The 14224-nt window shown below is 43.9% G+C and overlaps 2 protein-coding genes across 4 annotated transcripts; both read left to right on the top strand.

Moving 5' to 3' along the window:
* The first annotated feature begins 458 nt into the window (after positions 1 to 458).
* mcm5 (minichromosome maintenance complex component 5) lies at positions 459 to 7363 on the top strand. The gene is made up of 16 exons (XM_058049377.2): positions 459 to 779; positions 1469 to 1595; positions 1671 to 1799; positions 1878 to 2050; positions 2124 to 2279; positions 2621 to 2790; positions 2876 to 3047; positions 3136 to 3247; positions 3339 to 3482; positions 4245 to 4310; positions 4500 to 4676; positions 4767 to 4879; positions 4962 to 5090; positions 5850 to 5992; positions 6340 to 6467; positions 7026 to 7363. The coding sequence occupies exons 1-16, from the start codon at positions 610 to 612 to the stop codon at positions 7125 to 7127; spliced, it is 2211 nt and encodes a 736-aa protein (XP_057905360.1). The 5' UTR covers positions 459 to 609; the 3' UTR covers positions 7128 to 7363.
* Positions 7364 to 9738: 2375 nt separating this feature from the next.
* On the top strand, positions 9739 to 14223 carry foxred2 (FAD-dependent oxidoreductase domain containing 2). 3 transcript variants are annotated; one of them, XM_078797543.1, is made up of 11 exons: positions 9739 to 9808; positions 9892 to 9924; positions 10375 to 10586; positions 10663 to 10968; positions 11060 to 11311; positions 11563 to 11883; positions 12124 to 12290; positions 12418 to 12583; positions 12819 to 13045; positions 13162 to 13332; positions 13459 to 14223. In XM_078797543.1, exons 3-11 carry the CDS (start codon positions 10381 to 10383, stop codon positions 13683 to 13685), a joined length of 2043 nt encoding a protein of 680 aa, XP_078653669.1. In that variant the 5' UTR covers positions 9739 to 9808; positions 9892 to 9924; positions 10375 to 10380; the 3' UTR covers positions 13686 to 14223. The 3 variants fall into 3 exon arrangements, with proteins under 3 accessions (XP_078653669.1, XP_078653670.1, XP_057906005.2); XM_078797544.1 differs by having other exon boundaries at positions 9773 to 9924; positions 12508 to 12583; XM_058050022.2 differs by having other exon boundaries at positions 9777 to 9924; positions 10379 to 10586.
* The last annotated feature ends 1 nt before the right edge of the window (position 14224 follows it).

Genomic DNA, 14224 nt, shown 5'->3' with positions numbered 1-14224 from the left:
CCAAACAACCCTCTTTTTTCCCATAAATCTCGGACCCTTTGATCCAGGACCCTGATTTTTTTATATGTGTATCAGGGGCTGGCCGCTGACCTGTGTGCCAAGTTTCAAGTGTCTGGCTCAAAAGGGGGCGTGGCTAGACCTGTAAACCCACTAAATTGAGGCCTGCTTGAGGTCAAAGGTCACCCCTTTCTGAACTAAAATTTCTTTTTATAAATTGTTTATAAATATTACATTATTGACTTTGTTACATATGGACGATGAATTATGTTTTAATACTGAGAAGGCCGCGATGAATGCAAATGTGTGGTTCATTGTTCTGTCACCAAATGCTGTTGCTTCCCTCGCTGCTCTTTTGTCTAATTCGCGCCACCCGAACTAACAAGCCCCACCTCCACGGTGATATCACTATTGGGCCGTTACTACGCTGTCCAATAAAAACAAGTCAAATTTGTATTCGGCCAATGACAGGCAAGAGAAACGCCCCCTCGCGACCAACTGGCGGGAAACAGACAGGAACGCGTTCACTTTTGCCGCGAACGAAGCTCCAGAAGTTGGCGCTGCTATTGTTTTTTATACACGTAGTTAAGAAAGTTACATCCTTTCTGCAACATGTCTGGCTTTGACGATCCGGGAATTTACTACAGCGACAGCTTTGGAGGAGGAGGACAGGGCCCAGATGACGGAGGACATAAGAGGATACAGATCAAGAAAAGGTTCCGTGAATTTCTTCGACAATTCAGAGTTGGAACTGACCGCACCGGCTTCACATACAAATACAGGTAACGTGGTCCTCATAACTGTTGCTAAGTAGTTAAAGTCTAAGGCATGAATGTGTGATTCCCCTTCAAATTCCATCATCCAAATCTGGGTGATGTCCAAATGATGAGTGTATGCGAACTCCGACGTGTTCAAACATAGAATAAATTCTATTATAACCACATTAGATGCGTGAGCGTTGCATTGTGAAAGATTAAGACTGAAGCAGGCTTTGGTTCTGACTTTGGTTCATGTAAAGATAGAGTAGTTGGATTAATAATAGTATCACTGTTCGTGTTCACTGTGTGTGTGTGTGTGTGTGTGTATGAGAGAGAGAGAGTCAATGTTTCCCACAAGACTACAATCTATCTCGGCTAATCTAGTCTAATTTCACTCCAATAGGATGTGTGCGTGGATAAAATTGAGCTTTTTTGTGCCATGAGAAATGAGCAACGTCTCATGTTTTAAACCTTATTTTACATCAGAACGTCAAGTTATTCACCCGTGTTGTGTGGTGCACGCATCCACACAGGCAATATATTTTTGGGAGTCCACATTTATCCATTAAGACTGCCACAAATAAATGAATGCATGGGAAACATTGCGTGTATATATAAGATCCAATTGACTGAACTCAATATAAGACTTCCATTATACCAACACCATACAAGTGCATCATACAGTATATTCAGTTTTTGTTTATGTATCTTAGAGATGAGCTGAAGAGACACTACACGTTGGGGGAATACTGGGTGGAGGTTGAAATGGAGGACCTTGCCAGCTTTGACGAGGATCTATCCGACTGTCTTTACAAGCTTCCTACAGAAAACCTGCCGCTGGTAAGATAGATGCACCAAACATGAGCTATTTGATGATTAAGGGCCATCGTCTTAATCTCCTGACTTATTTAATAGCTGGAAGAGGCTGCAAAAGAGGTGGCTGATGAGGTGACCCGCCCTCGGCCGGTTGGAGAGGAGACGGTGCAGGACATCCAGGTCATGCTGAAGAGTGACGCACATCACGCTTCTATCCGCAGCCTTAAGGTAAAACGCATCCCTACGCCGCATTTTGTCATGTTTTCTCATTCCCTGAGTTTTGGGTTTGTTTGTTTTTTGCTGCAGTCCGAGCAGGTGTCTCGTCTTGTGAAAGTACATGGCATCATCATCTCTGCGACGGGAGTGAAGGCGAAGGCCACCAAGGTGTGTCTGCAGTGTCGCGGCTGTCGCACCATCATCAGCAACATCTCCCTGCCTCCAGGCCTGCAGGGCTACGCTCTACCACGCAAGTGCAACAAGTGGGTGCAACACAAAAGAGGTGAGCAACTGTGGCACGTTTTATAAACAACTTATCTATGTCTCTTTCTGTAGAGATACTACTGGAACGGCTAAGTGCCCTGTGGACCCCTTCTTCATCATCCCGGATCGCTGCGTTTGTGTCGACTTCCAGACGCTCCGCCTACAAGAATCTCCGGATGCTGTACCACATGGAGAGATGCCCCGCCATCTTCAGCTCTACTGTGACAGGTGAACACATCCCCCTTATTTGCATTTCAACATTCGTGACCCTGTTGTCTTGTGCTTATCATAATTAGGCTGTTTTTTGGCAGAAAATCCATCTCATTTGCCGTACAATCAACTAACCGAGATAAACGAGCAACGAGCGTAAACGCATGTACGCTAACATACATGCTAAGCCATACAATTTTACACAACTAATTTATAACCCACAAGGCATGCTGGGAAGCCCGCTTCCCCAGTTGGAATTTACCCAGTGTACCTTATGGGGCAACTTCCTAGCATAAGTGAGGCAGGTGTTTGGATTGACTACCAGCATCGACAACTAAGTCGCAGTATTTCCCAATTAGGTACCTCTGTGATCGTGTGGTCCCGGGAAACCGAGTGACCATCATGGGTATCTACTCCATCAAGAAGATGGCTGCAGCGAAGGCCAAAGGCAAAGAGAAGAGTGCCGGTGTGGGTATTCGTGCCTCCTACCTGAGAGTGGTTGGCATCCAGGTTGACACCGAAGGGGCAGGTAAATGTACATGAATGCATTAAATCCTTGTTGATTTATGTCTGGAGGCTACCGCAAAACGATCAATTATCGGGTCTTTTTGCAGGTCGAGGTGCCACCGGCTCAGTGTCTCCACAGGAAGAGGAGGAGCTGAGATCATTGGCTGCGTCTCCTGACATCTATACCTCTCTGGCTCGCTCTGTAGCTCCCTCCATCTATGGCAGTGAAGATCTTAAAAAGGCTATCACCTGTCTGCTGTTTGGAGGTTCAAGAAAGAGGTACAACAAGTCTACTGGATCAGAAATAAAGGCAGAACTTGGGGCTGTAAGTCAAAGATGCACATAAACATGTGCGTCTTGTCCCCAGGCTGCCTGATGGTCTCACTCGCAGAGGTGACATCAACCTGCTCATGCTTGGAGATCCTGGTACAGCCAAATCTCAGCTGCTCAAGTTTGTGGAGAGGTGCTCACCTATTGGGGTAATGCTTACATTTTCCTGTAATAAGTTCCTTATTTCTTGACAGTGTCTACAGTATGCATCAAGTGCCAGCTGTCATTGTCCACCCTCAGGTTTACACCTCAGGAAAGGGCAGCAGTGCCGCTGGTTTGACTGCTTCTGTTTTGAGGGACCCGACCACGCGTGGGTTTATCATGGAGGGTGGCGCCATGGTGCTGGCCGATGGTGGTGTTGTCTGCATTGATGAGTTTGACAAGGTCAGCATATCATTATAGGAAAAGCCTGGTGAAGTGCATGAGTCTGAGAGGACCGGGTGGTAATCATTAGCTCTGAGAAAACTCACAAAGTGCGTATCGACCGTCAGTAATTTCATCAGAAATTGCAGGAGGTAATTTCTCAGTCACTATGACAGTCAGACCCACAGCGTCATTTTAGAACGCTAAAACTATCACACGGCTACTTAACACTAAAAAGGTAGTAGTTAAGAAATGTACAAGGACAAGTACCAATATGAGTTGTTAATTAAAAGACTTGAGTAGTGGCCTCCTGCAATTTCCGGTGGGTTGACAAGCTTGCTGTCAGTTTTCTTGGAGCTCGTGATTGGTTCCTGTTGAAAAAAGAGCTACCGTTTCCTCACCAACTCACACTGGCACACTATTTAAACAATTAGTAGTAGTACCAGTTGCTGTGAGACTCAAAGGCTGAATCTGCTGAGTGCTAACGAGTGGTGTTTACAGTGATGTAATAATTCCAAGACAATTTTATTGTGAATGTTGATCTGAAATCAGAAAAAGCTACCAGGAGAGTTGTGAGCGTCTGTGACTCTTTTTTCAGCATCTGCTGGTGGTCCTGAAAATGACCCACACGAAAAATCGGTATACTGTAATGTATGCGTGTAATTGTTTCTTAATGTGTAAAAGTTAATCTACAGTGTGTTTAACTGATTTTAACTGCAATTTTATGTAAGTCATAAGTGTTAATATAAAGGTTGTAAAGGAAAAACACAATTGTTACTGCAGATGCGAGAAGATGACAGAGTGGCCATCCATGAGGCCATGGAGCAGCAGACCATCTCAATCGCCAAGGTAATGGAGAGAGATATTATAACTGGACGAATGTATAAACATTAAAACTGTAACAGAAATGGAGTTGTCTAAAAAAATAAATAAAGTAGCGGAGAATGGTTTTGATCCATTGGCCTCTGGGTTATGGGCCTAGCACGCTTCCGCTGCTCCACTGAGCTGTGTCTGAAATGATCCAGCCTCTCTTCCCAGGCCGGCATCACCACCACTCTGAACTCTCGCTGCTCTGTGCTGGCTGCTGCCAACTCTGTGTTTGGTCGCTGGGATGATACCAAGGGGGAGGACAACATTGATTTCATGCCCACCATCCTGTCAAGATTTGACACCATCTTCATCATCAAAGACCAGCATGACCAGCAGAGGGACATGGTAACAGGCCTCACGTGTAACCTTTCTCGGCACATTAAAATTATGTTGCTGAGAGTATTCTTTCAAAACCGCCCTTCCCTTTTTTTGCAGACATTGGCTCGCCACGTGATGAACGTTCACCTGAGCGCTCAGACTCAGACAGAGGGTGTCGAAGGCGAGATCCCACTGGCCACCTTTAAGAAATACATAGCCTTCTCCAGGGCGTAAGTCTTGTTTGCTTTCTCTCATCATGGCAGATGTACTGTACACTTGCATGTTCATTCATGTGCTTTGGTCTCCTCGTAGTAAATGTGGTCCACGTCTCTCTGCCGCGGCTGCCGAGAAGCTGAAAAACCGATATGTGCTGATGAGGAGTGGTGCAAGGGAGCATGAGAGAGAGACTGACAAAAGACCCTCCATCCCCATCACTGTCAGGTATTTATATTTCTACTATGAGCAGATTTGTCATCACTGTGTCGTTGTAATATCCGAGGAACCATATAATGCTACATTACACCCGGGAATGTCCAGACATTTTCCACCGAGGGCTACATGGTGAACAATGAAAGGATGCAAGGGTTTACTATTTCATAAACCAGCTTCTCCTTTCTTTCGTTTTTTCCCTTCAGAGGTCACCACAGCAAATTAGTCGCTTCCAACTGCATCCTTTTCTGCAACCTAATTTTCTAAAATAAAAATTTTTTTTCTTTTATTATTTCACCTCACACAATATGAGTTTCTTCTATTATGGTGATTTTGTTCTCATTAGAATACAACTTTTTTTGCTCAATATTTTGTCTTTATTCTTGTAGAAATTAGCTGTTTTTCCATTTGTTACCCCCCCCAGCACTTCAACTTCTTTTAAAATGTTGAAATTTTGACCTATAACATAACTTTTTTTGCAAAGTTATTAAGACAATATTTCAACTGTATGCTACTAAAGTAATTACATATTACAAAATATTTGCATAATTACGACTTTGGACACGCCACGACACATCTTGTTAACACCTTCTTGTTGTTGTGCCTTCCCTCTGGTCGCTGAAGTCTAATACGGCACAGACTATTCGAGATCCATTTTCTGTCTCCACACTTTTTTCTCCAATGACTTTGGTGCTATACAAATGAAGATATGCTAAACCTCATTTCTGTTTACACACCTCCATTTTTTGAATGAGTCTGCTTGTATTCCAGGCAACTTGAGGCTGTTGTGCGCATAGCAGAGTCTCTGGCCAAGATGAAGCTGCAGGCTGTGGCTGGAGAGGAGGAGGTGGACGAGGCCCTTAGACTGTTCCAGGTTTCCACGCTGGATGCTGCACTGTCTGGCAGCCTTTCAGGTATGTGTGTTTTTTGTGTCTTTTTTTTGCCATTTACGTACATTACATTTACATCTTATTAATGATGGCAGTTGCTGAATCACTTAGCTTAGGTATGTGCTGTAAGTGGGCACGTTGGAGACATAGGGTCTTTTTGTAAAGACTGTTGGTTTGTCCTTGAGCACTGGGCTTCCACCTGCTTGGGATGGGCTTTCATGCCCAGCCCCCTCACAATGTGCACATCATACATTATTGGTTTACAAAAGTTCATGTAGCATGCCCTACCAATCAAAAGTTTGAGACACTTTGTGTGTCTCTAAATTCCTTGGGATGCTTTTTGACCGAATGCAACTTCATTCTATGGCCAGGAGTGGAGGGCTTCACCACTCAAGAAGACCAGGAAATGATCTCCCGCATTGAGAAACAGCTAAAGAGACGCTTTGCTATCGGTTCCCAGGTGTCTGAGCACAGCATCATCCAAGACTTCAGCAAACAGGTGAGTGTGACGGTGGGCTATGGTCAGTGATACTTGAATGCACAACCTTAAAAAAAATAATCAGTTTGTCAGAACCGATTTCACTATTGGTGTCTCAACGATCACATAGTTTATGGGTGCTGGTTATCCAGGCACCCAGTTTATGGGTGCGGGAATCCAGGCAATTACGTGCTCCAATAATGTCCAGACAAATGATCACGTTGGAATTAACATTGTTTATTTTGCACAAATGAATGCAAATAAATGAAAACAAATAAGGTGGCAAATATGATGGCGGATTTATCTAATGGGGGGGTCAAGGGGTGAAAGTGCTTGTGAAAGGGCGAAAGCAATGGTGCGTGCATGTGTGTGAGCGATAAAAACTGTTTGACCTCCGGTCACCCTTAATCCATATGCTATCACTTCTGCTCTTTTATACCAAACACCTTCATACCGCCACCAGTGGTCAACCAATTATAACACTTGGATTACTCCAAAACAAACACAAAGAAAACATAACATGGATCCTACAATTAGTAAGAAACATTAAAGTTTGTTATATGTTCTTTGCCATTGAAGAAATATCCAGAACATGCCATCTACAAAGTCCTCCACCTGATGTTGAGAAGGGGTGAGCTTCAGCACCGCATGCAAAGAAAAGTGCTCTACAGAGTGAAGTAGACACATGTTTGTGTGTTCCACCACATAAACATTGATGTAAATAATTGTCTGCGTCCTTGCCAGTGAATGCTGTTGTGTACATGTACCCTTCATGATTGTTCAGGTGAATTATTGTCAACTAGACTTTAAAATAAAAGGTCTGACGGTTGTCACCCATGGAAATTATGCTTTTGTACCACCATTAAGCATGTCCTGTAAAGAACATGAATAAAATGTTTGGCAGTTATAAAGACAAATGTTGTTGGGATTTTTCATTTCAGCAGAGATGCTCATTTGATCAAAACTTGCAATGAAAGTGATTGTTGTAATTCCAGTATTAGATTAGATTCAGCTCCAGAATCGTTCCTTCTTTCACTTGCCATTGTTCACTCTTGACACAATCCAGGTTTAATCCTCACACAGTCACCACTAGGTACTCCCCACGAGCATATTATCAGTAACAATTTAACAGAACAGGCAAATTTGTCAGGATTTTAAGGTTACCTGAACATGCAATATCGAAAAATGGCTAAATTACAACAATGTAAGGCAATAAATGTCATCAAAATGCTCCGAACGTACGTACATACCCCCTTCCCCACAAGTGGCAAGTGATTAGTATAGTGCTATAAATGCAGTCATTCCTATAGTAGCTGTTAAGATACAGTCCCACAGTGAAATTGATGATGGGAAGCTGGCATTGTTGATATTTGATTGTTCTGTCAGTGTTGCAACACTCAAAAGCTTCCTCAAAAGCAAACCTGAAGAAAACCAGAAACAAATGTCAGCATATTTCCTCGGCAGCCACTGTATAATTTATTTCCTCTTTTAATACTTGAAACTGGTCCCACAATAGCTTCCTTGCAGGAAGATATTAAGATATGCCTTTATTCGTCCCTCAGTGGGGAAATTTGTAAATGGTCACCTGCGTGTTGAACTCAAAGGCGGCGACCTCCTCCTCGGTCATGTCGATGCTGTTCATGCGGCTCCCGTACATCTGTTTGAAGCGGTTAGGGCTGCTCACACCAGGGAAGGAGAAAAACAAAAGCTCTTCTTTGCCCGACAGACCAAGGGATTTCTGGGTAATTTTACCGAACACTTGTCCTCCTGACAGATCTCCAAGATATCGGGTGTAAGCGTGAGCCACCTGCAGTATTGGATTCTCTTTACCAATTTGCAAAAACAACACAATTAGTACACGGCACGCCTATATGCTCGTATTGATTTTCTTGTACGAGTAGTGTGTAAGTGTTTATTTCGATATTGGAATTTTCCCATATATGAATTACGCCAGTATCAAATAGTGTTCTGGTCACTTGGCGTGTTGAAAAAAAGTTTGCCTCTCATTCCATTTGGAAGTGGTATGTTTTTGTCTTCTCCCTTTGTCCTTCTTCCCTACTCTGTTTGAAACCCTTTCTTAGATTTACAATGAATAGATTGGAGGTCAAATATTTTGCTCTGTAGCATGATATTGTTTAAAGCGCCGGCCTCCCTTGTGTCCCTGCAGTGATTCCATAGCCTGTGGTTAAGAGTCGAGCAATGTAATTCAATAAATCCTACTTTGGCTCGGTCTGGAACCAAGTTGAAGGGTAGCATGACAGCAGATGCAACAGTCGGCAGTAGAGAAAACAGGGAAACATCACTCGATTACGTTTTTAAAGATGGATGTCCGGGGCCGAACAAGCCCACCGTGGTGTTGTGGTTATCATTCTGGACTTTGGAGCGGATGGCTCAGGTTCAAATCTCCACTAGTAAGCACCATCGGTATTCATCAGGAAGGGCATGCGGAATATAACGGACTCAGGCCAAAAATCAGAATGCGGATCAAAAAGATCAGCTGTGGCAACTCCGTAAGGAAAAAGCCGAAAGAAAACAAACAATGTCCAGGGCCGAACAGTGGACGAGTGGTTAGCATGTAGGAGATCGGGAAGACCTGGGTTCGATTCTCCGCTTGGACATCTCTGTGTGGAGCTTTCATGTTCTCCCCGTGCATGTGTGGCTTTTCTCCGGGTACGCCACTTTGCTCCCCCATTCCATGTTAGCTTCATTGGCCACTCCAAATTGTCCATAGGTATGAATGTGGGTGGGAATGGTTGTTTGTCTATATGTGCCCTGGGATTGGCTGGCCACCAGTCCAGGGTGGACCCCGCCTCTCGCCCAAAGACAGCTGGGATAGGCTCCAGCATACCCGCGACCCTTGTGAGGATAAGCGGTATAGAAAATGGATGGATGGAACATGAATGTCCCTCAGAACCCTATCTATTGTCAGATTTTAGGTTTTAGTGTGATTTTAGGCCCACGATACACTTGATCATTAAGAAAAAAGTCACACTACCGGGTTGCACCGAAACAAAGGACATGGTTTTCAAAGTAAAATAATAATGTTAAAAAAACGCCAAATTCCGCCCGGACTCCAAATGGTTAATCATGCAACGTGCATTGGGACAGGACTACCTGTAGCACTGAAAACGCTCAAAATTATGCTAACAAGTTTTGGACATTCATTAACAAGTAAATGATATAAATTATTTTTCTACTCTGTGGCTATTTACAATCCACACAACGTCATAATTTTGTTGTTTGTTTTGTTTAAAAGCAAAGGATTGTACTCCGTTCTATTCTAGTCTATCCTATAACCACGCCCACTTGGGCGGGCAGACAACCAGTAAAGAGACAGTGGGCGGGCGTAGTGGATTTTCAAGGTGGAACACATTCTCCCACATTTATCAAGCTGCTGACAGCAAAACACAGGAAAATGTAGAAAATGCTTCTCTCCCCGCTACAGATGTCGCGTCCAAAGGAGCGAGTGTTGTAGAAGGTAACGTCTGTCTTCATCCACCGCTTGGCTCTTCTGGTTCAGCGGTCGATGGCATTGGCCGCATCCACAACACAGTGACATAACAGCGGCCGGGGAGCTCAGGGAGAGCCGGGGATTTTAGTCGCTTTTCTACTGCGTTTTCTTTGCACGTCTTGCCCACTTTGTACGGCTTAACTGTAGATTTGTTTACGTGCCTGGCTGTTTGTCATACTCTTTTAATGCTGGGTTTGTGTCCAAATGCCCTACAATTCAGGATTCCTGGATAGTTTTAATAATGGTCCACATGCCCATGCATGCTGGGAATCAAATGCTAATACATAATTCTAATTCACTTTTGGAGAGCTGCATTTTACATGTGCTCAATAATTGTCTGCTTTAGCAGCCTGGTGTCAAAGTACATCTTTTTGTTGATGTAGAGTTTTAAAAAGCACTTGTGCTGCTCTGCTTCAGTAAGATATGGATTCCAGCCTTCCGTGTTTGATCTTCTTCGTCCTGACCGGTGTGACCCCATGCTTTGGAGATGACAATGACACTCGCCGTCATGAGTATTGTGTCCTTGGAGCTGGACCTGCAGGACTGCAGATGGGCTACTTCCTCTCCAAAGCTAAAAGAGACTACATCATCTTGGAGAGGAACTCGGGACCGGGCAGCTTCTTTCAAAAGTAGGTAGCGAAAGATCGTCCACCCTTGTTGTGTTAAAGCACATTTCACACTCACCCAGTATTTTTGCATGTCAAGATATCCCAGGCACAGGAAACTCATCAGCATCAATAAGATCCACACTGGACGGCAGAACAGAGAGTTCAACCTGCGCCATGATTGGAACTCGTTGCTGAGTGATAAACCCGACCTTCTGTTCAGGCAAGTGAGCAGTGACTTTTACCCGCCAGCTGATGCCTTCCCGCTGTACTTGTCCGTGTTTGAGAGGGAGCTCAGGCTGAGGGTCACATACGGCGTAGATATTGGAAGGATCAGGACCGTGTTGTCATCAACCAGCAGGAGTTACATCCTAACTGACCAACATTCAAAGGATTACAAATGCAGGTGATTCTGTTATTTTGTTTTCTTCAGAGTAACACATGACATGTACTGTACGTATATAAAACTTAGGTCACGTTGTGCTCTATGGCCCCAGTGTTCTCCTGGTGGCTACCGGTCTGTGGGTTCCTCAGGAGGTAGACTTTGTAGGTTCTGACCTGGTGGAGGGCTATGAATCTATCTCCACAAACCCAGAGGACTATCAGAACCAGGCAGTACTGATTCTGGGCAAAGGGAACTCTGCTTTTGAAACAGCCCAGGGCATTTTAGGGAAAGCTAGTCGGATCCACATGGTCAGTCGCAGCCCGGTTCGACTGGCTTGGCAAACACATTACGTTGGAGATCTCAGGTAGGAGCACCGTCCAAATTCTGTCACCTGTCATTTGCTTTGTTTCATACCACACAATGTTACATACAATTCCCCCTTAAGAATAATACTACTTTACTTTGGACTCTTGACTAATATATGAAAGTATATTTTATATACACATACTGTATTTCTGTAAGCACAAAAATAATGTATTCAGCATCCACAAAAACAATGTCACATTGAAATTTGTTATATTGCAACATGACTGGACCTTTTGTTTGTGTTTTTAGGGCTGTGAATAATGAGCTCATAGACACATACCAGCTAAAGTCCCTTGATGGGTTGGTAGAAGCCAGCCTGGAGCAAATAGTGATCATTCGACAAAAGGATGAAGGCATGATGACATCAAGCAGAAAATCTGTCAAAGAGGAGAAGGGACGGTTGTATGTGACGTTAAATAAGTACATACAAAGGCAGTCCGAGAAGAACAGCTCCGATGTGACAGCAGAAGAGCTGCTTGGATATCACATCGACAACTTCTCCATGCGGAAGCCCTATGACCGTGTCATTCGATGCCTCGGCTTTCGATTCAACTTCAGCATATTTGACAGGTGCTGGCAACCTTGTCGTTACTGTATTACTGTATCCCACCAGGATACATCAGATTTAGCTTAGGACGTTTCATGCATTTATAACTTCAATAGTCATTGTGCCTGGTTGTATACGTATCGTGGGGTTGTAGTTCTGGGTATTGTAATCCCTCACACTTTGAATCTCGCAGCGTTTGTCATTATATACATTATAGAGGCGTAATTATGTTGACCCTAAAATTAACATTAATATTCCCCCAGCTCTGCCTGCCCACCTAACAGTGAGAATGCAAGAGGGAGGTTGCCAAGGGTGACAGCCTGGTATGAAGGTTATGACACTCCTGGTTTATTTGTAATTGGAGCTGCTGCGCACTCCAGAGACTACCGCTCCTCAGCTGGTGGTTTTGTTCATGGATTTCGCTACACAGGTAAGAATTAGTCATTTGAACCATTGCATAAGGGTAAGTTCTGGACTAATGTTTTGTACCTGTATGAAACTTGGCTATGTGCATTCTAATTACATTTCAATAGTTCTGCATGCTGTTTGTGTCATAGTGCGTGCTGTACATCATGTGCTTGAACACCGTTACCATGGAGCACTGTGGCCATCTACAAAACTGTTGACAACACAGCTTCTGTCTGCAGTTCTGAAGCGGGTGGGTGAGGCCTCTGGGCCCTACCAGATGTTTGAGATGCTTGGAGACGTGATTTTGTTGAGAGGGTAAGAAAAAGTGACAGAAGAAAAATTTGTAGCACTGGACATTGTGATGTCATAGAAGCTAATCTGCATTATTAAACGTCGTTAATTTAATTCCCAGCTATGTCCCATTTTAAATCTGAGATCACATCAGCAGAATGGAGTTACACTATGTTTCCATTACACTGTAATATGTTTTCCATTGTAAACACGTTTGTTACATCTTAGCACCATGTCTCCTTCCTCTGCTTATTTAAAGATCTCACTGCCAATATGTGGAGGAATTCCCACTCCAGGCCTTGCCTCAGTTCTCCTCTCTGTCGGGCCACAAGGTGTCTGAGCATGGACTGGTGGTTCTAGTGATGCAGTATGGGAAGAACAAGATCGACTATCTGGGACAAGGCCGGGCAGTAACAGATTGGACCAAAGCTTGGAAATCCAATTTTTTACACCCAGTTTTATACTACTATGACACACTACCTACTGGTGAGTTAGACTTGGGAGGGGGGCAGGGGTCCATTGGGGAAGTGGTACTTTTTGTCACTGGCATGTAACAGGTAGCAAAATATGTGTGGAAGTTGACTGAAGTTATTGTATTATAGAGGAAGAGATGAAGCGCCGTCCCCATAGGTGGCCGTTGCCAAGGCCTAAGGCAATTCATCACATGGTTGAGGACTTCCTTACCGAGTGGGAAGCTCCCATATCTCACATCCAGCCTTTGCGGCGCTTCCTGGAACACTGCGTCCACACTGACCTCAGAGCCTTCTATGCAGGTAAAACAACACTTAGCAAGTCCAGTCCAGCCTGCTGCAGCCCACTGTTTTAGCTTCAGTGGGGGCTTGTTTGTTTTTGACTGAGTTTCAAGGTTATTTACTGCATTTCCCCCCTTCCATATTTAGAATCCTGTTTCCGCTTATCCCTCACACACCGGAAGCCTCCGCTGTTTTGTCGCCAAGGATACTTGAAGCAGCAAGGCCTTGTTCGCAGTAAACCGGCGCACTTTCGTTACACTGAACCCTTGCCTGGTGAGCAGCATGCAGACACGCCTGGGGCTGATGCTGCATTCCCTGACTACCTGGCACAAGCTGGAGCCTCCATGTCGTCAGGAATAAAACTTGACTTATGATTGTTTTTTTTATAGAAGAATGTTTGTTCAAGCTATGTCTGTCACACCATTCGGGTCTCAGGTCTGCTACGTCTAGCACCTAGAAATCCAGACAAAACCCCTCTACAGTCTACTGGTTCCTCACCAATCTCACCCTTCATTTTGTCACTCATCGCCAAAGCTTAAATGTTAGCTACTTGAATTGTTCTGCCAAAGAATGATTGCTCTTGCTTCCATTTTTATGTAGTTATATTTTATTTTTTGCACAGTGGAGCGATATTGACAATATTGTCAAATGTCACTAAATGTCCCTTAGCTTAAATGGAAACCATTGCTTGTTACTGGTGAGAAACATGTTGTACTGTGTGTACAATGTGTACTGTTCACTATATTAAAAATGTTCACGCCTTTACCACAGGACCAAAAAAATATATATTTAAAAGGATTGTTTATGAGGGTGACTGGTGTTGGAACGTTAAATGCATAAAATGTAGACTTCACTTGAAGTCAGTTCACAAATTAAAAACCCTACAAAACATTGAACCAACCTGCACGCATTT

The sequence above is a fragment of the Doryrhamphus excisus genome, linkage group LG16, assembly GCF_037039965.1.
Source record: "Doryrhamphus excisus strain RoL-2023G ecotype Guam linkage group LG16, RoL_Dexc_Guam_v1.1, whole genome shotgun sequence".
Classification (NCBI taxonomy): Eukaryota; Metazoa; Chordata; class Actinopteri; order Syngnathiformes; family Syngnathidae; genus Doryrhamphus; species Doryrhamphus excisus.
This window is presented reverse-complemented; position numbering and strand designations above follow the sequence as displayed.